The sequence below is a fragment of the Cherax quadricarinatus genome, chromosome 41, assembly GCF_038502225.1.
Source record: "Cherax quadricarinatus isolate ZL_2023a chromosome 41, ASM3850222v1, whole genome shotgun sequence".
NCBI classification, from domain to species: Eukaryota; Metazoa; Arthropoda; class Malacostraca; order Decapoda; family Parastacidae; genus Cherax; species Cherax quadricarinatus.
Genome location: NC_091332.1, coordinates 17,994,265 through 18,020,582, shown reverse-complemented (window position 1 = coordinate 18,020,582; position 26,318 = coordinate 17,994,265). Strand labels below are relative to the sequence as shown.

At 39.6% G+C, this 26,318-nt stretch overlaps 1 protein-coding gene across 4 annotated transcripts in view; it reads left to right on the top strand.

Moving 5' to 3' along the window:
- The window catches only part of LOC128695920 (calcium-independent phospholipase A2-gamma-like), a 99,881-nt gene that overhangs the window by 8,301 nt on the left and 65,262 nt on the right, over positions 1–26,318 (top strand). For 3 of the 4 annotated variants that reach the window (XM_070093049.1, XM_070093048.1, XM_070093050.1), the window contains exons 2-5: positions 3,553–3,791; positions 4,079–4,248; positions 5,772–5,909; positions 10,365–10,519. In XM_070093049.1, the coding sequence (XP_069949150.1) occupies positions 3,563–3,791; positions 4,079–4,248; positions 5,772–5,909; positions 10,365–10,519 (692 nt within the window). In that variant the 5' untranslated portion in view covers positions 3,553–3,562. Of the gene's footprint in view, positions 1–3,552; positions 3,792–4,078; positions 4,249–5,771; positions 5,910–10,364; positions 10,520–26,318 lie in introns of those variants that run through there. The other variant, XM_070093051.1, reaches the window with a different exon arrangement.

The following is a 26,318-nucleotide window of genomic DNA, read 5'->3' as shown; positions in this document are numbered from 1 at the left end:
AAAAAAAAAAGAAAGAAGAAAAGAAAATAAAAATAAAAAAAAAGAATAAAAAAAGGGGGGAGCGGGGAGGAATAGTTCCCAGGAGGAATAAAAGGGCCGGAAATCTCCCTCCACGCCCAAGAGGACCTCAGCACTGCTAGTAGCGCAGATGCAGCATGGAACCCGTGCCATACCCTACCCTTCATGCCAGTAAACCAGCAATCCGGGATAGCAACTTCACATCTGCCGAGCTACCTTGGTGGACAAAAGAGAGGGCGGCCAGATATCCGCCACAAAGCATACCTCCTTCGGCCACCACCCCCCGGAATCCGAAAAGTGGCTTCCAGAGATACACCAGTCGCCCGAAAGACACCCAAAGCTACTCCGGGATACCGGAGAGGGATCGGGACATCCCCAGGCAATCCAGATTCCACGGCAAACTACGCCACTGCCAAGAACCTCAACGGAATGGGATGGACCCCGGTGTCCTTTCCCCTACCTAGGAACTAGCGCACCTGTGGGAGAAATCCCAAAGGCCAAAAAGAGGAAGGGCAAAAGGGAGGGGTGGGGAGGAGGAGGAGGAATGGAAAAAGGGGAGGATGGGATAGGGGAGGGGAGAATGGGGGGTAATTAGGTTCGGTCTGAGGAAGAAGACCGACAGGGCTAATTCCTCAGACCAAGAGCCTCTTCACCACGCCAAGGAGCCCCCCTTGAAGAGGTGGAGGAATAGGAGGTAATCAGGTTTAATCTGAGATAGAGGAGGATAACCTCAATTCCTTGGAACGGAAGGCCTTCATTAGCATCAAGGCACCCCCTTCCCCTTGAATGGACTGTAACTTAGTAAAATAACATATAATCATAACCATATTAAGAGAATCCATAGACTGGCATATAAGCATTAATCTAATAGATTTATTTGCTCTTGATGGCATCTGTCTGAATACAGCCTTTTTTGTATCAGTGAAGGATTGTTCTGACAGAACTAGATATATTTTGGAATCTCTTATTTAGGCATAGCTACAAAAAATGTATAGCATACTTGTATTCAGAATAGGTAGGTAGGAAGATTATTTTGTGCACTTTGGTGCCTTTTTTTGGAAATTGAAGTGTTTCAAGACTTGAAAAAATGGTCACTTTTAAACAGATGATTGAATGGGGACTCAAATTGTAGTCCTTGCATATAGCAGGCCCAACACTAATCATTCAGCTCCATAGCTTACAATTAGATGATTTTACAACCAGCACTAATTTGATGGAGTTGTATCAGCAGCACCAACTGTGACCATACTGACCCATCCCACAGCCCCACCATGCATACATTTATTCTTATGTGCTTCTTATCAGAGAGAACATGAATATTCAGAAGTAGAGCACTGTAGTATATAAAAGCTGTTTTGAATTTCTTAAGGTACCTTGATGCTGGTGAGGAGCTCTTGATCCAAGTAACTGAACCTTTCTTTCTTGAATTGATCCTGAATACCTCCCATTTCCAAGGCTTTATATATCCCTTGTGTGTTTAGTGGTTCCCCTCTGAATATAATAATTGAACTTAAACAGTAAGTCATATAAGTGTGATGGAATTTATATGATTATTGAAAAGTAGCAAAAAAAGGAAATAATGTTGTAGACATATACGTTCTCAGTGGAAGCCGAGTACATGTCTACAAATGATTACTATGGCTCATTATTTGTACCCCTGAATGATTACTATGGCTCATCATTTGTATCCCTGATTATTAATCCCAAAGATTAACATTCAGGGGTACAAATGATTACTATGGCTCATCAAATAATGCTATTACTGTACAGTACTTTGTTAATTGAGCTAATTGAAGAATTGTGTTTGTTCTTGTCTGGATATACCAGTGCTGCATTAACCCTTTGGGGGTTTCGGACGTACTAGTACTGTACATTTTACAACCCAGGGTTTTTGACGTACTAGTACGCCTAAATTCTAGCGCCCTCAAATCTAGTGAGAGAAAGTCGGTAGGCCTACATATGTAAGAATGTGTCTATGTGGTCAGTGTGCACAGTATAAAAAAAAACTTGCAGCACACAGTGCGTAATGAGAAAAAAAAAAGCTTTGACCGTGTTTTTGGATTAAAACAGCGACTTTGCACTGTATTTTCGTATGGTATTTATTGTTGTATTCTAGTTTTCTTGGTCTCATTTTATAGAATGGAAGATATATTACAGAAATTGAGATGATTTTGACTGGTTTTACAATGAAAAGTACCTTGAAATTGAGCTCAAAGTAGCAGAAATGTTCGATTTTTACCAAAGTTCAAAAGTAAACAAATCATGCCAAGTGTCCAATACACATCAACTGGCGAGTCTAATATTCTTTCACAAGTGCGCTGATATTATTTATACTATTTCTACACTAATACAGTAGTCTGCATAACAGTAAATCTTATTTTTTTTGTAAGAATAAAAATTCAAAGTGGAAAGCCAAAGAAATATAAGAGGGGCCTGGGGATGTGACTAACGAACAGAGAACTTGTTATTTTAGTGCTAGGAATATCTTTCTTGTTTATTCTGGACCCTATTCGGAAATTGGCAGCTTTTGAAATTTGTGTGAAATTGTCAAAATTGCTAAATTCTGCCCACTTTATTGGATAGTTGAAATCGGTAAATTGATGGTTTCTTGTACTCATTCGATAGAAAAAATGGAGTTTTAGCGAAATAGTTATGTTTTTTGTCGACTAGTACACTGGAATTGGCCGAAAATAGGGCTCAAAGTGGGCAAAATCGCCGATGTGTAAACATCGTCGAGACCGCTAACTTCGCAAGAGCATAATTCCGTAAGTTTTCCATCAAATTTCATACTTTTGGTGTCATTATGATCGGGAAAAGATTCTCTATCTTCTCATTAGAAAAAATATTTTTTTTTTTTTTTAAATTTGACCGACCCTGAGAACAAGTCTCTGAGAGGACCTGTCGACCCCCAAAGGGTTCATGTTGATTCAGGCTAATATATTTCTTCAAGACTACCTTTTATGAATTCATCAAAAATTTCGACATCCAGATTACTTAACTCTAATAATTGAGAATTACCATTGAAATTGTTGTAAAAAATTCCAGAAATGTCTCTCCATGTAGTTTTCTGACCTCCAAGTTGAGATCAGCGAGAAGAACTGAACATAAACGAGCAGCGTTGTCGAAAGTTTGTCAACTATGAAAGGGCCTGTGCAGAATAAAGGCAGTCAATAGTTTGTTGAAATCTTTGAAAGAGATAATCATATCCATATGATGCTCCACTCAGTAGAGCATTTAGTAATTTGGCAGAGACCTTCTGCTGGTTTACTGCTCCAGCCCATTAAAAATTCAGTATTACATCTTAAGGTGTTTTTTCAATTTCTTTAATACTGTAGTGCATTTCTGGGTGTTCCAAACTTGTGATTATCATATTTCTTGTTTGCTTGTCTTTAACTTATATTCCTTATTAATCAGTTCTTTCGTTGTGTCCTTAATTATATATGTATAGGAACAGTTGTTACTATTTTTTTTTACTAGGCATTTATTGCAAGAGATATAATTATTTTAAAGAAATTTAAAGTTGATATTTTTCAGATTTAATATAATGGCATCGGGAGGGAGCAGTTTGACTCAGTGGCGTCTCTGGGTACAGCTACGGGACTACATTGTCCGCACTACACGTGCTTTGGCAGCCTTTCAAAGAGACCTTCCTCAAGTGCTTAAAAGCATTCAAGGTTCATTGCAAGCTGGAACAGAGGCCAATCCTAAACCAGAGGTGAATAAATTTGAAAGTGATAATGAAAACAAGAAAGAAATTACCTTGAAACCTGTAGGTCAGTTACTCTCAATTTCTGAGTTTATTGTACCATCCACATGCATATATAATCTATAATCCAAAATATTTACTTGAAACATGTGAAATATTTTGATGTTGATAAACAAGAAAATATGCTAATATGTGGATATTGTGTTATTTCAGGATATTATGGCATTGTTATTTTATCTTTAAAAAAAGACTACATATTTTGTTCCTAATGTGCACACCTTAGCTTAGGTAGTCAGAATATTAACTCTACTATAATGTTCCCTTGTGTATTGATATTAACCCATTCTTTTACAGACATGAACACTGAGAACTTATCTGAACTGCAGAGAGCACTAAAAACCGTTAATACTTATATTCCATTGTATTTCTCACAAGTTCGCTTAAATTTTTCGAAAAACGAGGACCCTAAGGGCTCACAAAAAAATATACCAAAGTGGAAAGTAAAAAAGAATGTCATTTCAAAGGTATGTAACAATTCTTGTCTTGTTACAGCTTAACACAGTTGTCCATTAAGATTATTTTTAGCACATCATCCATTTTGCTCAAACACAGGATGACCTGCAGAAAAAAAATACATTTTCCTGCTGTTGCCTTTCCAGAATAGCACAGACATCAAAGTTCAGTAATGGCCCACTGAACTGCAACAGCCTCACCTGACATTCAGATCACAAATATTTTCTTCCCCACCTTCAGTGCTCATTCCCAGTTAACTGGTTTCTCTAGTTTCCTTCATAGCTGTTACCATGCTCACTCTCCAATATCTAATCACACACAAGAACAGATAACCCATTCACCTGTCCATGTGAACACACAAACCTTCAGGATGGTCAAACCCCTACCTTTAAATGCTTCTTTCACACTATCCTTCCTTGATTGTCTCCTACACCATCTTCCATTTGCTCCAGATTCATATATGCTCTTAATCAACCTACCTTGCTTTATTCTTTCAAGGCAGAACTATCTCAGCAATGCCTTTTTCACTCTGATTTATATATTTCATATTACTACACTTTTTGCTACTTTGTCTTATTCTCTGTGTAATATTCATACTACACATTTGTTAAAGATACAGACATAACATCTCCACTGCCTCCATCCTTTTCCACATAGCAACATTCAGAGACCACACCTCTCACCCATAAAAAAAAAAAGGCCCAGCATCAATATACCTCAATACAATCTAATTTTTGCATTCATTGAAAAAACATCTCTCTTTCCATAGATTCTTTATCACTCCTGCAAATTTTTATTCCTTGTGTTATCTGTGAATTATCTCATCATTCACTGACTTACCTGCTGTAATATACATTCCTCAAGTACTGTATATATGTAAATACATTCACTTCCTTCATACTTCATCCTTACAGTCTGATTACTATCATTTCATTCCCATTACTGTGCTTCTTTTCATTTGAATTACCTTGCTTTTTTTTTTTTGCATTTGCTCTCAAAGTACTACTACACTCCTTTCTAAATTCTTCCACTACCTCTACAGCCTTATTCAAAATCTCCTGTTAATAGTAATTATCATCTGCAAAAGAAGTATTGTGACAATTCACTCTATACAGCTTCTCCTCACTTTACGACGTACTTGCTTACCGACGCCTTGAACTTATGACGGGCTCTCTGACCAGTATTCGTGCCTAAATAATGTATATTAGAGCTGATTTCCTCTATTTATTTCAATATACGTACAGTACACTACTGTATAAACATTTAAAAATATACTAGAAATGTTATAAATGGTGCAAAGGTGACATTAAAACAATATCAAAGATGGGTGATACAAACTCACTACCATTATAGTATGCTTCTCACTTAGCGACGAATTTGTTTAACGATATGGTCTTAGGAACGGAACTCCGTCGTTAAGTGAGGAGAGGCTGTATATTAAGATTCATTGAAATGGAAACCTGTAATTGTTTTACACTATGGTACAATAATGGTAAAATCAACCTGCATCAATGTTCTTGTAAATCTGTTTCAGGCAACCATCGATGCACGAACACGGTTTTTAGTCAGTGGTCTTGGTGACCACTTAACTGAGGGAGGACGCTTGAGGAAGCTTGAAGAACTGTGTAACCACCTTAGACAACACCCACAGACTAAAGGAGTTGCTGTTAAGGTGAGCCTATTTATTTTTGTGCCTTCAGTATACAGCCTTTCCTCACTTAACGACGGAGTTCCATTCCTAAGACGACGTTGGTAAACAAATTCGTTGCTAAATGAGGGGCACATTATAATGGTAGTGGGTTTGTGTCAGCCATCTTTTTACATTGTTTTAACCCTTTGACTGTCGCGGCCGTATATATACGTCTTACGAGGTACCGTGTTTGACGTATATATACTCATAAATTCTAGTGGCTTCAAATCAAGAAGGAGAAAGCTGGTAGGCCTACATGTGAGAGAATGGGTCTGTGTGGTCAGTGTGCACCACATAAAAAAAATCCTGGAGCACACAGTGGATAATGAGAAAAAAAAACTCCGACCGTTTTTTTTAATTAAAATGTCGAATTTGTGGTCTATTTTTGTATAGTATTTATTGTTGTATTCTAGTTTTCTTGATCTCATTTGATAGAATGGAAAACATATTATAGAAAAAGAGATGATTTTGATTGATTTTACTATAAAAAGAACCTGGAAATGGAGTTCAAAGTAGGGGAAATGTTTGATTTTTGCCGATGTTCAAAAGTAAACAAATGACATCATTGTCCAATAAATGTCCAACTAGCCATTCTAATATGCAGTCATGAATGGGTTGATGTTATTTATACAATTATTACAGTATTGGAGTAGTCTGCATAATAGTAAATCTTCTATTTTTTGTTTGAATAAAAATTCAAAATAGAAAGCAAGAGTAATATCAGAGGGGCCTGGAGACATGATTGATAAACAAAGAAAATGTTATTTTAGAGCCAGGAATGTCTGCATTGTTCATTCTGGACCTTATTTTGAAATTGTCATTTTTTTTTAATTTTCGTGAAATTGGCCAAATTGCAAATTTCTAACCACGTTATTGGGTAGTTGAAATTGGTAAATGGGCAGTTTCTTGTACTCAATCGACAGAAAAAACGGAGTTCTAAAGAAATAGCTATGAGTTTGGTCGACTGGAATAATGGAATTAGCCGAAAATAGAGCTCAAAGTGGGCGAAATCGCCGATTTGTAAATATCACCAAGGTTGCTAACTTCACGAGAGCGTAATTCCGTCAGTTTTCCATCAAATTTCGTTACAATGAAATCGGGAAAAGATTCTCTGTCATTTCATAAGAAAAAATAATATTTTTTTTTTTTTTAAATTTTTTGACACCAGGAGACACCTCAGGATTGGGGGTTGCGACAGTCAAGGGGTTAATATCACCTTTTCATCATTTATAAAATTTCTGGTATATTTTTAAATGCTTTTACAGTAGTGTACTGTATATTGTAATAAAGAGAATAGAGGAAATCAGCTCTAATATACATTATTTAAGTATGCATACTGGTTAGAAAGCCTGTTGTAAATCCAAGGCGTCGGTAAATGAGTATTTCATTAAATGAGGAGAGGGCTGAAGAGGGGTTGTTGAAGTGATTTGGTCATTTAGAGAGCATTGAGCAAAATAGGATGATGTGGAGGGTGCATAAATCTGTAGTGGAGGGAAGGAAGGGGTAGGGGTCATCCTAGAAAAGGATGGAGGAGGGGGCTAAAAGATATTTTGTGTGCAAGGGGCTTGGACATATAGCAGGCATGTGTGTATGTGTTTGTGTTAGATAGGAGTGAATGGAGACAAATGGTTTTTGGGTTTTGAGGAGCTGGTGGAGTGTGAGCAGGGGTAATATTTTGTGAAGGGATTCAGGGAGACCAGTTAGCTGGACTTGAGTCCTGGAGGTGGGAAGTACAATGCCTGCACTTTAAAGGAGGGGTTTGGGATATTGGCTGTTTGGAGTGACATCTAAACAGTCGTATCTGGGTGCCTCTGCAAAGACAGTGATTGTGTGTGAATAATGGTGAAAGCATTGAATGATGGTGAAAGCATTTCTTTCTTTTTTGGGTCACTCCTGCCTCAGTGGGAGACAGGCGATATGTAAAAAATAAATGACCCAATATTTTGTATTTCATGCTGTTCCTTGGGGCAAGATTTCTTAAATTGAAAACTGATCATAGGATTTCATTCAAAATATTTTCATTAGATTTTCCACACCCATATTTTTTTTTTTTTTTTTTTGGTCAGTTCTTATTAATATTGTTATAAATTTGTTTAGAATGATTTTGTAAGAAATATTGTAAAAAGAAGTACAGCAAACATAAATACTTTCACACATTGAAAGAACAACTCCATGTTTATAAGTTATTAATTTGCAAAGTTCCATTGTTCTAAAGGCTGAACATCGTAAGTCTAGGACCTTACTATACCTGTAATAATAATCTTTCTTGTTCATTCATTCAGTGTTTGACAAATACCACTTTTCATCACTGAGCGACGTACTCGTTTAGCGATGGCTCGGACTTACAATGGGCGCTCTGACCAGTATGCATACCTAAATATTAAACATTTATTAGAGCTGATTTCTTCTATTCTGTTTATTACAGTATACAGTACACTACTGTATAAATATTTAAAAATATACTAAAAATGTTGTAACCCTTAAACTGTCCAAATGTATATCTACGTTTTTTCAACATTTGAAAGTGCAGTGGTCCCTCGTTTATCGTCGTTAATCCGTTCCTGGAAGTGCGACAGTTATCGAAATAGACGATTTTCGAATCAGTTTTCCCCATAAGAAATAATGTAAATACAATTAATCTGTTCCTGACACCCAGAAGTATTAAAACAAAAAATTTTTTACATGAAATATAGATGTAGTACATAAACAATACAATGGGACATGATGAATGAAACATTAACAGCATAACACTTACCTTTAGTGGCGATTCTTCTTAGTGTATGGAAGACCGAAGGAGGAGAGAAATTGGATTAGTTACTGTTTGGAAGGGAAATCCCCTTCCATCGACACCTCAGGAACCAAGTCCTTTTCTGGGGTTACGTACTTCTCTTCTCTGTTTCTTAATGCCACTAGGACCAGCTTGAGAGTCACTGGAGTCCTGTCTCGCAAAAAAAGTGTCCAGGGAGCTCTGCTTCTGGCATCTCTTTAAAACTTCCCTAAAATGGGCCAAGACTCTGTCACTGTACAGGTTGCCGATATGGCTTGCAATATCCTTCTCAGGGTGATGTTTCTCCATAAATCTTTCCATCCTATCCCACATTTCAATAATCTCCTTAATTTCTGAAGAAGGCACCTTCTTCCAACTCTCTTCCTCCTCCTCTGCAGCAAGATTCTGAGCTGCGATCTGTTGCTGTTCCTGCTGAAGCTATTGCAGCTCTTCAGTGGTTAACTCTTCATTGTGGTCCTCCACCAACTCTTCCACATCCTCCAAACTCACATCCAACCCCATGGAACTCCCCAATGCCACAATAGATTTCACAACTGACATAGGCTCATCAGGGTCAGCCACAATTTTCTCCAAGCAACAACAGCTTCCTTGATTTCCTTTTTCTTTGCCACAATGGAAGATATGGTTGTATGGGGTTTGTTATACATCCTGGCCAGTTCGGCCACACGTATGCCACTTTCATAAGAACATAAGAACGAAGGAATACTGCAGCATGCCTACTGGCCCATGCGAGGCAGATCCAAGTCTCCTACCGGCTTAAGCCAATGCACCCAACCTAGTCAGGTCAGGTCACATTGACTTAAGGGAGGAACACGGCAACCGACCTGGTAGCACAAGCTAATCAGGTCCAACTCACACCCACCCACACCCACTCATGTTGTTCAATGAAGTTTTTCTTAAATTCAATCGTATTTCTCACCTTCTTTACCAAAAGCTTGGCACTAGGAGCTTTCTTTGGAGCCATGGTAGCTTATTTAGCACTTGCAAGCACTAAAATGAATGGAATACTATTATGAAATATTTCGTATGAACAAGTGAGGGGACTGCCGCTCACTGGTAAACAATGGCACACTGGCTGGGAAGGGAGGCCGAGGCGGCTCAGAGCCATGAGTACGCGTCCAGGACGAACGACGATTAGCGAGTCAACCGACCATTTGCGAGCCAGTGTTTGGACAAAAATAACACGACGATTTTCGAAAAGGACGACTATCGAGCCCAACGATTATCGAGGGACCACTGTATGTAAAAAAACGTAGATCTTCTTTTTTTTTTTTTTGCATTTGAAAACGTGTAAAAAAACTTGGATCTACGTTTTTTTTTTTGTTGTACGTACATATATTTGAAAATATGTAAAAAAATGTAGATCTACTTTTGGAGTACTACGCATGTGAACATAGATCTGTTTGGACAGTTTAAGGGTTAAATGGTGCAAAAGTGACATTAAAACAATATCAAAGATGATTGACAAACCCACTACCATTATAGTATGCTTCTTGCTTAGCAACAAATTTGTTTACTGACGTGGTCTTAGGAACAGAACTCTGTCATGAGGAGAGGTTTTATAATGATCAGAATCATGTAAATCTCTTAGCAGAGGTAATTCTAATTGTTGTAGGCATTATTTCTATAGAACTGTTCCTGTTTTTCAGAGAGGGAGTATTCAACGATTGCTGAGAATTTTAGAGAAGACAAACGACCGATTTGTTGAATGTGAGGCTCGTGAAGCTCTAGCCTTGCTAGGCTACATATCACCTGTTAAAGCTCATGGTGTGCGACTGCTGACAATTGATGGTGGTGGTGTTAGGTAGGTAAAATGCTTTTTATTTGTTAATTCTCTCTACTGGTAAAAATGGTATATGATATGGACAGGTAGTTGAAAAAAGACACAAAAATACAAATACAGTGGAACCTCCACTAACGAGTTTAATCTGTTCCGTGACCTTGCTCGCATCTGGATTTGCTCATTTGCAGAGTCAATTTTCCTCATTTAAATTAATTGAAATGGAATTAACTCATTCCAGTGGAATTCCAAGCACCATAAAATACTTCAGTAATTTCCCTAATATCAACTCTGCACCTTATATGTATATCTATCACAATTCATCTAATATGACATAAACAATATAAATAACATAGAAACCTGATGTATACTCTAGAGTGAATAAAATACGTCATTATATATGTGGCGACGAGAGTTTGCCTGGAGACAAGACAAAATACTCCTTGAATATTTCGCTATCATCAACTCTATGGCTTATTTATCTATCACAATTCATCTAATATGACATAATAAACAATATACAGTGGACCCTCAACCAGCGATATTAATCCGTTCCTGAGAGCTCATCGTTAGTCAGAATTATCGTTAGTCAAGTTAATTTTCCCCATAAGAAATAATGGAAATCAAATTAATCCGTGCAAGACACCCAAAAGTATTGAAAAAAAAAAATTTTACCACATGAAATATTAATTTTAATACACACAAACTGAAGATTACATGCACAGTTACATGACACTTACCTTTATTGAAGATCCGGTGATGATTGATGGGATGGGAGGAGGGGAGAGGTGTTAGTGTTTAGAAGGGGAATCCCTTTCCATTAGCACTTGAGGCAGCAAGTCTTTTTCTGGGGTTACTTCCCTTGTTCTTTTAATGCCACTAGGACCAGCTTCAGAGTCACTGGACTTCTGTCGCACAACATATCTGTCCATAGAGGCCTGTACCTCTCGTTCCTTTATGACTTTCCTAAAGTGGTTCACAACAGTGTCAGTGTAATAGTCACCAGCACGGCTTGCAGTAGCTGTGTCAGGGTGATTTTCATCAAAAAAGGTTTGCACTTCAAGCCACTTTCCACACATTTCCTTTATCTTAGAAGTAGGCAACTTCTTCAATTTCTCTCCCCTCCTCTGAAGCAGTTTCCTCAGGTGTGCCCTCTTGCTGTTGAAGATGATCTAGCAGCTCATCAGTGGTTAGTTCTTCACTGTCCTCCACCACCAACTCTTCCACATCCTCCCCACTAACCTCCAACCCCAAGGACTTCCCCAATGCCACAATGGATTCCTCAACTGGCATAGGATTCTCAGGGTTAGCCTCAAACCCTTCAAAATCCCTTTTGTCTACACATTCTGGCCACAGTTTTTTCCAAGCAGAGTTCAATGTCCTCTTAGTCACTTCCTCCCAAGCCTTACGTATAATGTTTACACAATTGAGGATGGTAAAATGATCTTTCCAAAACTCTCTTAGAATCAGTTGAGTTTCTGAGGTCACTACAAAGCACCTTTCAAACATAGCTTTTGTGTACAGTTTCTTGAAGTTCGAAATAACCTGCTGGTCCATGGGCTGCAGGAGAGGAGTTGTATTAGGAGGCAAAAACTTGGGTTGAAAAAGTTTTTTCAACCCAAAAAGTTTTTTCCAGGTATATAAAACAAAAGTCAGAGATAAGATAGGTCCCCTTAAAAATAACTATGGGCATCTTACTGACAAAGAGAATGAAATGTGCTCGATTTTAAATAATTATTTTCTCTCTGTTTTTACACAGGAAGACGCTAATAATATTCCGGTAATTAATTTTTATAGTGGGCCAGAAGAAGATAAATTAAGTAACATCACAGTCACTAGTGAAATGGTTGTGAAGCAGATAGACCGACTGAAGCAAAATAAGTCACCGGGTCCTGATGAGGTTTTTTCAAGGGTTCTAAAGGAATGCAAAATGGAAGTCTGTGAACCATTAACTAATATTTTTAATTTATCTCTTCAAACAGGTGTAGTGTCTGATATGTGGAAGATGGCTAATGTAATTCCTATTTTTAAAACAGGGGACAAGTCGTTACCGTCAAATTACCGCCCAATAAGCCTGACCTCAATTGTAGGCAAATTACTAGAGTCAATTATAGCTCAGATTATAAGAAGCCATCTCGATAAGCATAGCTTGATTAATGATACTCAGCATGGATTCACAAGAGGCCGGTCTTGTCTAACTAATTTATTAACTTTCTTCAGTAAAGCTTTTGAGGCTGTTGACCACAATAAAGAATTTGATATTATTTACTTAGATTTTAGTAAGGCATTTGATAGAGTTCCGCACCAAAGACTGTTGAAGAAAGTAGCAGCTCATGGCATTGGAGGAAGGGTGCTCTCGTGGATCGAATCATGGCTCACAGACAGGAAGCAGAGAGTGTCCATAAATGGGGTTAAATCTGAGTGGGGATCAGTAACAAGTGGCGTTCCACAGGGATCAGTCTTGGGCCCGTTGTTGTTTATAATATATATCAATGATCTTGATGAAGGAATTACTAGTGATATGAGCAAATTCGCCGATGACACGAAGATAGGTAGGATAATTGATTCAAACGTAGATGTTAGGGAACTTCAGGAGGATTTAGACAAACTCTACTCTTGGTCAGAAAAGTGGCAGATGCAGTTCAATGTAGATAAATGCAAGGTTCTGAAGCTCGGGAGTGTCCATAACCCTAACACTTATAAGTTAAATAATGTAGAACTTAGCCATACAGATTGCGAAAAGGACTTGGGGGTTATGGTAAGCAGCAACCTTAAACCAAGACAGCAATGCCTAAACGTACGTAATAAGGAAAATAGATTACTGGGATTTATATCAAGAAGTGTAAGCAACAGAAGTCCAGAGGTCATACTGCAGCTTTATACATCATTAGTAAGGCCTCACCTAGATTATGCAGCTCAATTCTGGTCTCCATATTACAGAATGGACATAAATTCGTTAGAAAACATTCAGCGTAGGATGACTAAATTAATGCATAGCATTAGAAATCTTCCTTATGAAGAAAGATTGAAGACTCTTAAGTTACATTCACTTGTTAGACGAAGAATGAGGGGAGACCTGATCGAAGTGTATAAGTGGAAGATAGGTATTAATAAAGGGGATATTAACAAGGTCTTGAGGATATCTCTCCAAGAGAGAACCCGCAGTAATGGATTTAAATTAGATAAGTTTAGATTTAGAAAGGACATAGGAAAGTATTGGTTTGGAAATAGGGTAGTTGATGAGTGGAACAGTCTACCTAGTTGGGTTATTGAGGCTATGTTGGATAAGTACATGAGTGGGAGGGGTTGGATTTGAGTGGGACTTGCACATCAGAGCTTATTTCTTGAGTAGCATTGAAAATTGGGTTGGTCAAATGTTTGTTAGTGGGATGAATTGTAAAGGACCTGCCTAGTATGGGCCAACAGGCCTGCTGCAGTGTTCCTCCTTTCTTACGTTCTTATGTTCTTAATGAAGCTCATGTCCCTAGAAAGTTGCTCTGCCAAGTCTGAAGGATGACCAGGAGCATTGTCTAATACCAGGAGGCACTTAAGGTCTAATTTCTTTTCAATTAGGTAATTTTTCACATTGGGGGCAAATGCATGATGTAACCAGTCATAGAAAAAGTCCCTAGTGACCCATGCCTTACTGTTTGCCCTCCACAGCACACACAAATTAGCCTTGAGGACATTGTTTTTCCTGAACACTGGGAGTTTCAGAGTGATACACCAATAAAGGCTTCACTTTGCAATCACCACTAGCATTGGCACACATCAACAGAGTAAGCCTGTCTTTCATAGGCTTATGTCCTGGGAGTGCCTTTTCCTCCTGAGTAATGTACGTCCTGCTTGGCATTTTCTTCCAAAACAGGCCTGTTTCGTCACAATTAAACACTTGTTCAGGTTTCAGTCCTTCACTGTCTATGTACTCCTTGAAGTCCTGCACATATTTTTCAGCCGATTTGTGGTCCGAACTGGCAGCCTCACCATGCCTTATCACACTATGAATGCCACTACGCTTCTTAAATCTCTCAAACCAACCTTTGCTGGCCTTAAATTCACTCACATCACTAGTTGCTGGCATTTTTCTAATTAAATCGTCATGCAACTTCCTAGCCTTTTCACATATGATCGCTTGAGAGATGCTGTCTCCTGCTATCTGTTTCTCATTTATCCACATCAATAAAAGTCTCTCAACATCTTCTATTACTTGCGATCTCAGTTTTGAAAACATAGTTGCACCTTTGGCAAGAACAGCTTCCTTGATTGCCGTTTTCTTGCCCACAATAGTAGCGATGGTTGATTGGGGTTTATTATACAACCTGACCAGCTCAGAGATACGCACTCCACTTTCATATTTATCAATGATCTCTTTCTTCATCTCCATAGTAATTCTCACCCTTTTTGCTGTAGGGTTGGCACTAGAAGCTTTCTTGGGGCCCATGGTGACTTATTTTGCAGGTGCAATCACTAAAAAGGCTGTGATAATATGAAATGTTCCAGTTGTATGTTTGGAAGCGACCGCGGTGGCTGGCTGGCTTGTAAACACTGGCACCAAAGGGACAAGTGAGGCGCGCTCAGGCCTAAGTATGGTACAGAACGAATAGCGCTGGTCGGGTTTTTAAGCGCTAGTCGAGGCAAAATTTTTGCGTTAAAATGTATCGCTGGTCAGATTTATCGTTAATCGATGCCATCGTTGGTCGAGGGTCCACTGTATATAACATAGAAACCTTATATATACTCTTGAATGAATAAAATACGTATGTCATTATGAGACAAGTGGAGGCGGCCTTAACCACTCCAGCATTGTTGTGGTAAACACTGCCATCTAGTGACAGCCTTTTGAAGCCGTCTATTATTATAATTATTGTTATATTGTACATTATTATTGTACGTATTATTATTATTTATTTTTTTCAACAAACCGGCCGCATCCTACCAAGGCAGGGTGGCCCAAAAAGAAAAACGAAAGCTTCTCTTTTTAAATTTAGCAATTTATACAAGAGAAGGGGTTACTAGGCCCTTGCTCACGGCATTTTAGTTGCCCCTTACAACACGCATGGCTTATGGAGGAAGAATTCTGTTCCACTTCCCCATGGAGATAAGAGGAAATAAACAAGAACAAGAACTAGAAAAAAATAGAAGAAAACCCAGAGGGGTGTGTATATATATGCTTGTACATGTATGTGTAGTGTGACCTAAGTGTAAGTAGAAGTAGCAAGACGTACCTAAAATCATGCATGTTTATGAGACAGAAAAAAGACACCAACAATCCTACCATCATGTAAAACAATTACAGGTTTCTGTTTTACGCTCGCTTGGCAGGAAGGTAGTATCTCCCTGGGCGGTTGCTGTCTACCAACTTACTACCTAGATTATTATTATTATGATTATGATTATTATTATGATTATTATGATTATTATTATTATTATTATTATTATTATTATTATTATTATTATTATTATTATTATTACAATATAAATAATTTGGAATTTTATTCACACAAAAAATAGAAGATTTACTGTTATGCAGACTACTGCATTATTGTAATAATTGTATAAATAATGTCACTCCATTCATGACTGCATATTGGAATGGAGGTGACGTCATTTGTTTACTCTTGAACATCGGCAAAAATAGAACATTTCTGCTACTTTGAACTCATTTTCAAGGTACTTCTCATCATGAAACCATTCAAAATCATATTTATTTCTGTAACATATCTTCCATTCTATCAAATGAGACCAAAAAAACGAGAATACAACCATAAAAACCATATGAAAATACTGCTAAGGGGCGGCTAATTGCTGAAAAGTGAACTCCATTACTTATGGTCCGATTTCTTTCATTTTTGGTGTACGTTAAGAAGCATCTTTCCATCATACATTTCCCAAGTTTCAATAAGATAGCCCAACAAACGAGATCCAGTTCCCTGGGTCAAGAGCAAGAGCCCCTCACCAGCATCAAGGAACCTCCTTTGAGGCCCTCTCGCTTATGGAAATTTTGCTCGTGTATAGAAGCAAAAAACTGACTGATTGACTGCTCGTATGTATTTAGAAAAACTCGCACGTGGATGTGCTCGCAGGTGGAGGTTCCACTATACAGTGAACCCTCGGTTATCGGCCGTTTTGGCTATCGGCCAACTCAGTTATTGGCCGGGATTTTGGCTCCCGTTATTGGCCACTATTTTGGTTAGCGGCCTTATGGGACGCATCGACCAGCCGGCTGTCGTGGCTTGCGTGCCAGTCTAGCTGTGTGTCTGGGCGAGTGAGGAAGCTTGTGCTCATTCATCCAAACATTTCCATTGTTTATGGAGGTTTTTCATTTAGTGCAACTGCGAAATAAGTTTCCATGGCCCCAAAGAAAGTTCCTAGTAAAGTTCCTTTGGTAAAGAAAGTGAGAAACAATATGGAATTTAAGAAACAAGTTGTAGGTAGTAGGTTGGTAGACAGCAACCACCCAGGGAGGTACTACCGTCCTGCCAAGTGAGTGTAAAACGAAAGCCTGTAATTGTTTTACATGATGGTAGGATTGCTGGTGTCCTTTTTTCTGTCTCATGAACATGCAAGATTTCAGGTACGTCTTGCTACTTCTACTTACACTTAGGTCACACTACACATACATGTACAAGCACATATATACACACCCCTCTGGGTTTTCTTCTATTTTCTTTCTAGTTCTTATTCTTGTTTATTTCCTCTTATCTCCATGGGGAAGTGGAACAGAATTCTTCCTCCGTAAGCCATGCGTGTTGTAAGAGGCAACTAAAATGCCGGGAGCAAGGGGCTAGTAACCTCTTCTCCTGTATATATTACTAAATGTAAAAGGAGAAACTTTCGTTTTTCCTTTTGGGCCACCCCGCCTCGGTGGGATACGGCCGGTGTGTTGAAAGAAAGAAAGATATATATATATATATATATATATATATATATATATATATATATATATATATATGTATATATATATATATATATATATATATATATATATATATATATATATATATATATATATATATATATATATATATATATATATATATATATATATATATATATATATATACTGAGTATACCAGGAAAAGTGTACGGTAGGGTTATAATTGAAAGAATTAGAGGTAAGACAGAATGTAGGATTGCGGATGAGCAAGGAGGTTTCAGAGTGGGTAGGGGATGTGTAGATCAAGTGTTTACATTGAAGCATATATGTGAACAGTATTTAGATAAAGGTAGGGAAGTTTTTATTGCATTTATGGATTTAGAAAAGGCATATGATAGAGTGGATAGAGGAGCAATGTGGCAGATGTTGCAAGTATATGGAATAGGTGGTAAGTTATTAAATGCTGTAAAGAGTTTTTATGAAGATAGTGAGGCTCAGGTTAGGGTGTGTAGAAGAGAGGGAGACTATTTCCCGGTAAAAGTAGGTCTTAGACAGGGATGTGTAATGTCACCATGGTTGTTTAATATATTTATAGATGGGGTTGTTAAGGAAGTAAATGCTAGGGTGTTTGGGAGAGGGGTGGGATTAAATTATGGGGAATCAAATTCAAAATGGGAATTGACACAGTTACTTTTTGCTGATGATACTGTGCTTATGGGAGATTCTAAAGAAAAATTGCAAAGGTTAGTGGATGAGTTTGGGAATGTGTGTAAAGGTAGAAAGTTGAAAGTGAACATAGAAAAGAGTAAGGTGATGAGGGTGTCAAATGATTTAGATAAAGAAAAATTGGATATCAAATTGGGGAGGAGGAGTATGGAAGAAGTGAATGTTTTCAGATACTTGGGAGTTGACGTGTCGGCGGATGGATTTATGAAGGATGAGGTTAATCATAGAATTGATGAGGGAAAAAAGGTGAGTGGTGCGTTGAGGTATATGTGGAGTCAAAAAACGTTATCTATGGAGGCAAAGAAGGGAATGTATGAAAGTATAGTAGTACCAACACTCTTATATGGGTGTGAAGCTTGGGTGGTAAATGCAGCAGCGAGGAGACGGTTGGAGGCAGTGGAGATGTCCTGTTTAAGGGCAATGTGTGGTGTAAATATTATGCAGAAAATTCGGAGTGTGGAAATTAGGAGAAGGTGTGGAGTTAATAAAAGTATTAGTCAGAGGGCAGAAGAGGGGTTGTTGAGGTGGTTTGGTCATTTAGAGAGAATGGATCAAAGTAGAATGACATGGAAAGCATATAAATCTATAGGGGAAGGAAGGCGGGGTAGGGGTCGTCCTCGAAAGGGTTGGAGAGAGGGGGTAAAGGAGGTTTTGTGGGTAAGGGGGTTGGACTTCCAGCAAGCGTGCGTGAGCGTGTTAGATAGGAGTGAATGGAGACGAATGGTACTTGGGACCTGACGATCTGTTGGAGTGTGAGCAGGGTAATATTTAGTGAAGGGATTCAGGGAAACCGGTTATTTTCATATAGTCGGACTTGAGTCCTGGAAATGGGAAGTACAATGCCTGCACTTTAAAGGAGGGGTTTGGGATATTGGCAGTTTGGAGGGATATGTTGTGTATCTTTATATGTGTATGCTTCTAGACTGTTGTATTCTGAGCACCTCTGCAAAAACAGTGATAATGTGCGAGTGTGGTGAAAGTGTTGAATGGTGATGAAAGTATTTTCTTTTTGGGGATTTTCTTTCTTTTTTGGGTCACCCTGCCTCGGTGGGAGACGGCCGACTTGTTGAAAAAAAAAAAAAAAAATATATATATATATATATATATATATATATATAGATATATATATATACACACACACACACACACACACACACACACACACACACACACACACACACACACACACACACACACACATACATACATACATACATACAGTGGACCCCCTGCATAGCGATTTTAATCCGTGCAAGAGGGCTCATTGGTATGCGAAATAATCGGTATGCGAATGAATTTTCCCCATAAGAAATAATGGAAATCAAATTAATCCGTGCAAGACACCCAAAAGTATGAAAAAAAAATTTTTACCACATGAAATATACATTTTCCTACACACAAAGAGAAGGATACATGCACAATAGTAGAGTAGTACATGCACAGTATATATTGTGCATGTACTAGTCTACTAAATGAAGAATAAATGACACTTACCTTTATTGAAGATGCAGCAATGACTGATGAGACACTGTGTCCTGGGAGTGCCTTTTCCTCCTGAGTACTGTAGGTCCTGTTTGGCATTTGCTTCCAGAACAGGCCTTATCACACTGTGTATGTCACTACGATTCTTAAATCTCTCAAACCAACCTTTGCTGGCTTTAAATTCACCAATATGAGCACTAGTTCCAGGCATTTTTCCCTGTTCACCTGGGTGTTAGTCGACTGGTGTGGGTTGCATCCTGGGAGACAAGATTAAGGACCCCAATGGAAATAAGTTAGACAGTCTTCGATGACACTGACTTTTTTGGGTTATCCTGGGTGGAAAATCCTCTGGGGTTAATTGTTTCTTGGTATATTCTCAATAAGCCACACCAACAACAGTGCTGCAGCAGCAGCAGACGATGCTACAGCAGCAGCAGACGATGCTACAGCAGCAGCAGACGATGCTACAGCAGCAGCAGACGATGCTACAGCAGCAGCAGATGATGCTACAGCAGCAGCAGACGATGCTACAGCAGCAGCAGACGATGCTACAGCAGCAGCAGACGATGCTACAGCAGCAGCAGACGATGCTACAGCAGCAGCAGACGATGCTACAGCAGCAGCAGACGATGCTACAGCAGCAGCAGACGATGCTACAGCAGCAGCAGACGATGCTACAGCAGCAGCAGACGATGCTACAGCAGCAGCAGCAGCTGACAGTGCTACAGCAGCAGCAGACGATGCTACAGCAGCAGCAGACGATGCTACAGCAGCAGCAGACGATGCTACAGCAGCAGCAGCAGCTGACAGTGCAGCAGCAGCAGCAGCTGTACCACCAATACTAGCGATGGTTGATTGGGGTTCATTATACAACCTGGCCAGCTCGGAGACACGCACTCCACTTTCATACTTATCAATGATCTTTTTCTTCATCTCTATAGTAATTCTCACCCTTATTGCTGTAGGGTTGGCACTAGAAGCTTTCTTGGGGCCCATGGTCACTTATTTTCCAGATAAAATCACAAAAAACACTAATAATACGAAATGTTACGATTGTATGCTTGGATGCTACTGCGGAGGCTGGCTGGTAAACAATGCCACCGGCGGAACATGTGAGGCTGGCTAAGGCGCACATTGGACGCGTCTCGGACGAACAGCGGTGAGCGGGTTTTTAAGCGGTATGCGAGGCAAAATTTTTGCGATTAAAGCAAGCGGTATGCGGATTAATCGTTATGTGATGCCAACGGTATGCGGGGGTCCACTGTATATATACATCTAGGTTTTTCTCCTTTTTCTAAACAGCTCTTGGGGAAGTGGAAAAGAATCATTCCTCCGTTAGCCATGTGTGTCGTATGAGGCGACTAAAATGCCGGGAGCGATGGGCTAGTAACCCCTTCTCCTGTAGACATTTACTAAACCAGAAGAAAAACTTTATAAAACTGGGATACTTGAATGTGCGTGGATGTAGTACGGATGATAAGAAACAGATGATTGCTGATGTTATGAATGAAAAGAAGTTGGATGTCCTGGCGCTAAGCGAAACAAAGCTGAAGGGGGTAGGGGAGTTTCGGTGGGGGGAAATAAATGGGATTAAATCTGGAGTATCTGAGAGAGTTAGAGCTAAGGAAGGGGTAGCAGTAATGTTGAAGGATCAGTTATGGAAGGAGAAAAGAGAATATGAATGTGCAAATTCAAGGATTATGTGGATTAAAGTAAAGGTTGGATGCGAAAAGTGGGTCATAATAAGCATGTATGCACCTGGAGAAGAGAGGAATGTAGAGGAGAGAGAGAGAGATTTTGGGAGATGTTAAGTGAATGTATAGGAACCTTTGAACCAAGTGAGAGAGTAATTGTGGTAGGGGACCTGAATGCTAAAGTAGGAGAAACTTTTAGAGAGGGTGTGGTAGGTAAGTTTGGGGTGCCAGGTGTAAATGATAATGGGAGCCCTTTGATTGAACTTTGTATAGAAAGGGGTTTAGTTATAGGTAATACATATTTTAAGAAAAAGAGGATAAGTATACAAGATATGATGTAGGGCGAAATGACAGTAGTTTGTTGGATTATGTATTGGTAGATAAAAGACTGTTGAGTAGACTTCAGGATGTAGATGTTTATAGAGGGGCCACAGATATATCAGATCACTTCTTAGTTGTAGCTAAACTGAGAGTAAAAGGTAGATGGGATACAAGGAGAATAGAAGCATCAGGGAAGAGAGAGGTGAAGGTTTATAAACTAAAAGAGGAGGCAGTTAGGGTAAGATATAAACAGCTATTGGAGGATAGATGGGCTAATGAGAGCATAGGCAATGGGGTCGAAGAGGTATGGGGTAGGTTTAAAAATGTAGTGTTAGAGTGTTCAGCAGAAGTTTGTGGTTACAGGAAAGTGGGTGCGGGAGGGAAGTGGAGCGATTGGTGAAAAAAGTTAGCATATGAGAAGTTTTTACAAAGTAGAAGTGATGCAAGGAGGGAAGAGTATATGGAGAAAAAGAGAGAGGTTAAGAGAGTGGTGAAGCAATGTAAAACGAGAGCAAGTGAGAGAGTAGGTGAGATGTTATCAACAAATTTTGTTGAAAATAAGAAAAAGTTTTGGAGGGAGATTAACAAGTTAAGGAAGCCTAGAGAACAAATGGATTTGTCAGTTAAAAATAGGAGAGGAGAGTTATTAAATGGAGAGTTAGAGGTATTGGGAAGATGGAAGGAATATTTTGAGGAATTGTTAGATGTTGATGAAGATAGGGAAGCTGTGATTTCGTGTATAGGGCAAGGAGAAATAACATCTTGTAGGAGTGAGGAAGAGCTAGTTGTGAGTGTGGGGGAAGTTCGTGAGGCAGTAGGTAAAATGAAATGGGGTAAGGCAGCCGGGATTGATGGGATAAAGATAGAAATGTTAATAGCAGGTGGGGACATAGTTTTGGAGTGGTTGGTGCAATTATTTAATAAATGTATGGAAGAGGGTAAGGTACCTAGGGATTGGCAGAGAGCATGCCTAGTTTCTTTGTATAAAGGCAAAGGGGACAAAAGAGAGTGCAAAAATTATAGGGGGATAAGTCTGTTGAGTATACCTGGTAAAGTGTATGGTAGAGTTATTATTGAAAGAATTAAGAGTAAGACGGAGAATAGGATAGCAGATGAACAAGGAGGCTTTAGGAAAGGTAGGGGGTGTGTGGACCAGGTGTTTACAGTGAAACATATAAGTGAACAGTATTTAGACAAGGCTAAAGAGGTTTTTGTGGCATTTATGGATTTGGAAAAGGCATATGACAGGGTGGATAGGGGGGCAATGTGGCAGATGTTGCAGGTGTATGGTGTAGGAGGTTGGTTACTGAAAGCAGTGAAGAGTTTTTACGAGAATAGTGAGGCTCAAGTTAGAGTATGTAGGAAAGAGGGAAATTATTTCCCTGTAAAAGTAGGCCTTAGACAAGGATGTGTGATGTCACCGTGGTTGTTTAATATATTTATAGATGGGATTGTAAGAGAAGTAAATGCGAGGGTCTTGGCAAGAGGCATGGAGTTAAAAGATAAAGAATCACACATAAAGTGGGAGTTGTCATAGTTGCTCTTTGCTGATGACACTGTGCTCTTGGGAGATTCTGAAGAGAAGTTGCAGAGATTGGTGGATGAATTTGGTAGGGTATGCAAAAGAAGAAAATTAAAAGTGAATACAGGAAAGAGTAAGGTTATGAGGATAACAAAAAGATTAGGTGATGAAAGATTGGATATCAGATTGGAGGGAGAGAGTATGGAGGAGGTGAATGTATTTAGATATTTGGGAGTGGACGTGTCAGCGGATGGGTCTATGAAAGATGAGGTGAATCATAGAATTGATGAGGGGAAAAGGGTGAGCCGTGCACTTAGGAGTCTGTGGAGACAAAGAACTTTGTCCTTGGAGGCAAAGAGGAGAATGTATGAGAGACTAGTTTTACCAACGCTCTTATATGGGTGTGAAGCATGGGTGATGAATGTTGCAGCGAGGAGAAGGCTGGAGGCAGTGGAGATGTCATGTCTAAAAGCAATGTGTGATGTGAATATAATGCAGAGAATTCGTAGTTTGGAAGTTAGGAGGAGGTGCGGGATTACCAAAACTGTTGTCCAGAGGGCTGAGGAAGGGTTGTTGAGGTGGTTCGGACATGTAGAGAGAATGGAGCGAAACAGAATGACTTCAAGAGTGTATCAGTCTGTAATGGAAGGAAGGCGGGGCAGGGGTCAGCCTAGGAAAGATTGGAGGAAGGGGGTAAAGGAGGTTTTGTGTGCGAGGGGCTTGGACTTCCAGCAGGCATGTGTGAGCGTGTTTGATAGGAGTGAATGGAGACAAATGGGTTTTAATACTTGACGTGCTGTTGGAGTGTGAGCAACGTAACATTTATGAAGGGATTCAGGGAAATCGGCAGGCTGGACTTGAGTCCTGGAGATGGGAAGTACAGTGCCTGCACTCTGAAGGAGGGGTGTTAATGTTGCAGTTTAAAAACTGTAGTGTAAAGCACCCTTCTGGCAAGACAGTGATGGAGTGAATGATGGTGAAAGTTTTTCTTTTCCGGGGCCACCCTGCCTTGGTGGGAATCGGCCAGTGTGTTAATAATGATAAAAAAAATAGTTGAAAAATATGAGAGTGGCCTTCGAGTGCTTGACCTTGCCAGGATGTATGGGAAAAACAAATCAACAATCACTTCTCTCCTGGCAAAGAAAGAACAAATCAAGCAAGCTTATGTGGCGAAAGGGGCAGACGTGCTAACCAAACAAAGGTAACCAATAATTGAAAATATGGAGAAGTTATTGTTGTTGTGGATCACCGAAAAACAATTAGCAGGAAACAGTGTTGTGGAATCCATTATTTGTGAGAAGGCAAGGCAGGTGCGTGCAGATCTTGTAAAGAAAATGCCTGGAACAAGTGCTGATGCTAGTGAATTTAGGGCCAGCAAAGGTTGGTTTGTGAAATTTAAGAAGTGTAGTGGCATACACAGTGTGGTAAAGCATGGCGAGGCTGCAAGTTCTGAAAAATGTGTGGCTGAAAAATTCGTACAGGAATTCCAGGAGTACGTAAAGACTGAAGGATTCAAACCCCAACAAGTGTTTAGTTGTGACGAAACAGGCCTGTTTTGGAAAAAAATGCCAAAGAGGACCTACATTACTCAGGAGAAAAAGGCACTGCCAGGCCACAAGCCTATGAAAGACAGGCTTACTCTTTTGTTCTGTGCTAATGCTAGTGGGGATTTCAGAGTGAAGCCTTTACTGGCATATCACTCTGAAAATCCAAGAGTGTTCAGGAAAAACAATGTCATCATGAATAGATTGTGTGTGATGTGGAAAGCTAACAATAAGGCATGGGTCACAAGGTATATTTTCAAAGAGTGGGTCAATGATGTGTTTGGCCCCAGTGTGAAAAAATACCTCCTGGAAAATAAATTGCCACTCAAGTGCCTCCTGGTACTGGACAATGCTCCTGCTCATCCTCCAGACTTGGAAAACCAGTTGTTTAGGGACTTCAGGTTTATAACATTGAAGTTATTGCCTCCTAACACTACTCCTCTCCTCCAGCCCATAGACCAGCAGTGTTTCAAAGGTGCCTTGAAGTGACCTCGGACACAAATTTGACCCTAACAGAGTTCTGAAGGAATCACTTGGCAGGGAGTGACATCCAGGACTTTGAATTCTGCTTGGAGAAAATTGTGGCCAGGTTGTGTCCGAGAGGGATTTTGAGGGGTTTGAGGCTGACCCTGAGGACCCTCTGCCTGTTGTGGATTCTATTGTGGCACTGGGGAAGTCCATGGGGTTGGAGGTTAGTGGCAAGGATGTGGAAGAGTTGGTGGACAACCACAAGGGTGAGCTAACCACTGAAGAGCTTCAACTCGAACAGCGACAGACTGCAGCAGAGGAACTTGCTTCAGAGGAGGAGAAAGAGGGAGTGAAGGAGGTGCCTTCTTCGGAGATTAAAGAGATTTGTGCAGTGTGGACTAGGGTGCAAGCTTTTGTAGAGAAATACCACCTTGACCAAGCTGAAACAAGCCATATCTGCAACATGTTTAGTGACAAAGCTTTGTCTCACTTCAGGGAAATCTTAGAGATACCAGAAACAGAGCACTCTTGACAGTTAATTTGTGTGACAGGTGTGCAGTGACTCTCAAGCTGGTCCTAGTGGCATTAAAAGACAAAGAAGGGAAGTAACCCCAGAGAAGGACTTGTTACCTGCAGTCATTATGGAGGGGGATTCCCTTTCCAAACAGTAACCCCAACTCCCTCTCTCCTCCCTATCTTCCATAAGTCAGGAAGAGTCATCAATAAAGGAATGTAATACTGATTTAATTGTTCATGTATTTGTTTTAATTCATTAATTAATAAAACATCATTTTTTGTGAATATTTTTGGGTGTCTGGAACGGATTAATTGTATTTACATTAATTCTTATGGGAAACATTATTTCGGTTTTTGGCCATTTCGGTTTTAGGCCAAGTTTCTGAAACGGATTGCGGCTGATAACCAAGGGTCCACTGTACTAGGACATTTTATTGGAAATATTTTGGACCTGGGACCTTGGTCACTACATTTGGAGTGACCAAGTTCCCAGGACCAAAACATTTCCAATAAAATGTTCTAGTGTTTGCATTTTGTGTCTTTCTCCAATTCCCTTTACTACCCCAAAAATAGGAGCATTGTATGCAAAGTCATCCTGCAATTATTTTTTTTTTCAACAAACTGGCCGTATCTCACCAAGGCAGGGTGGACCAAAAAGAAAAACGAAAGCTTC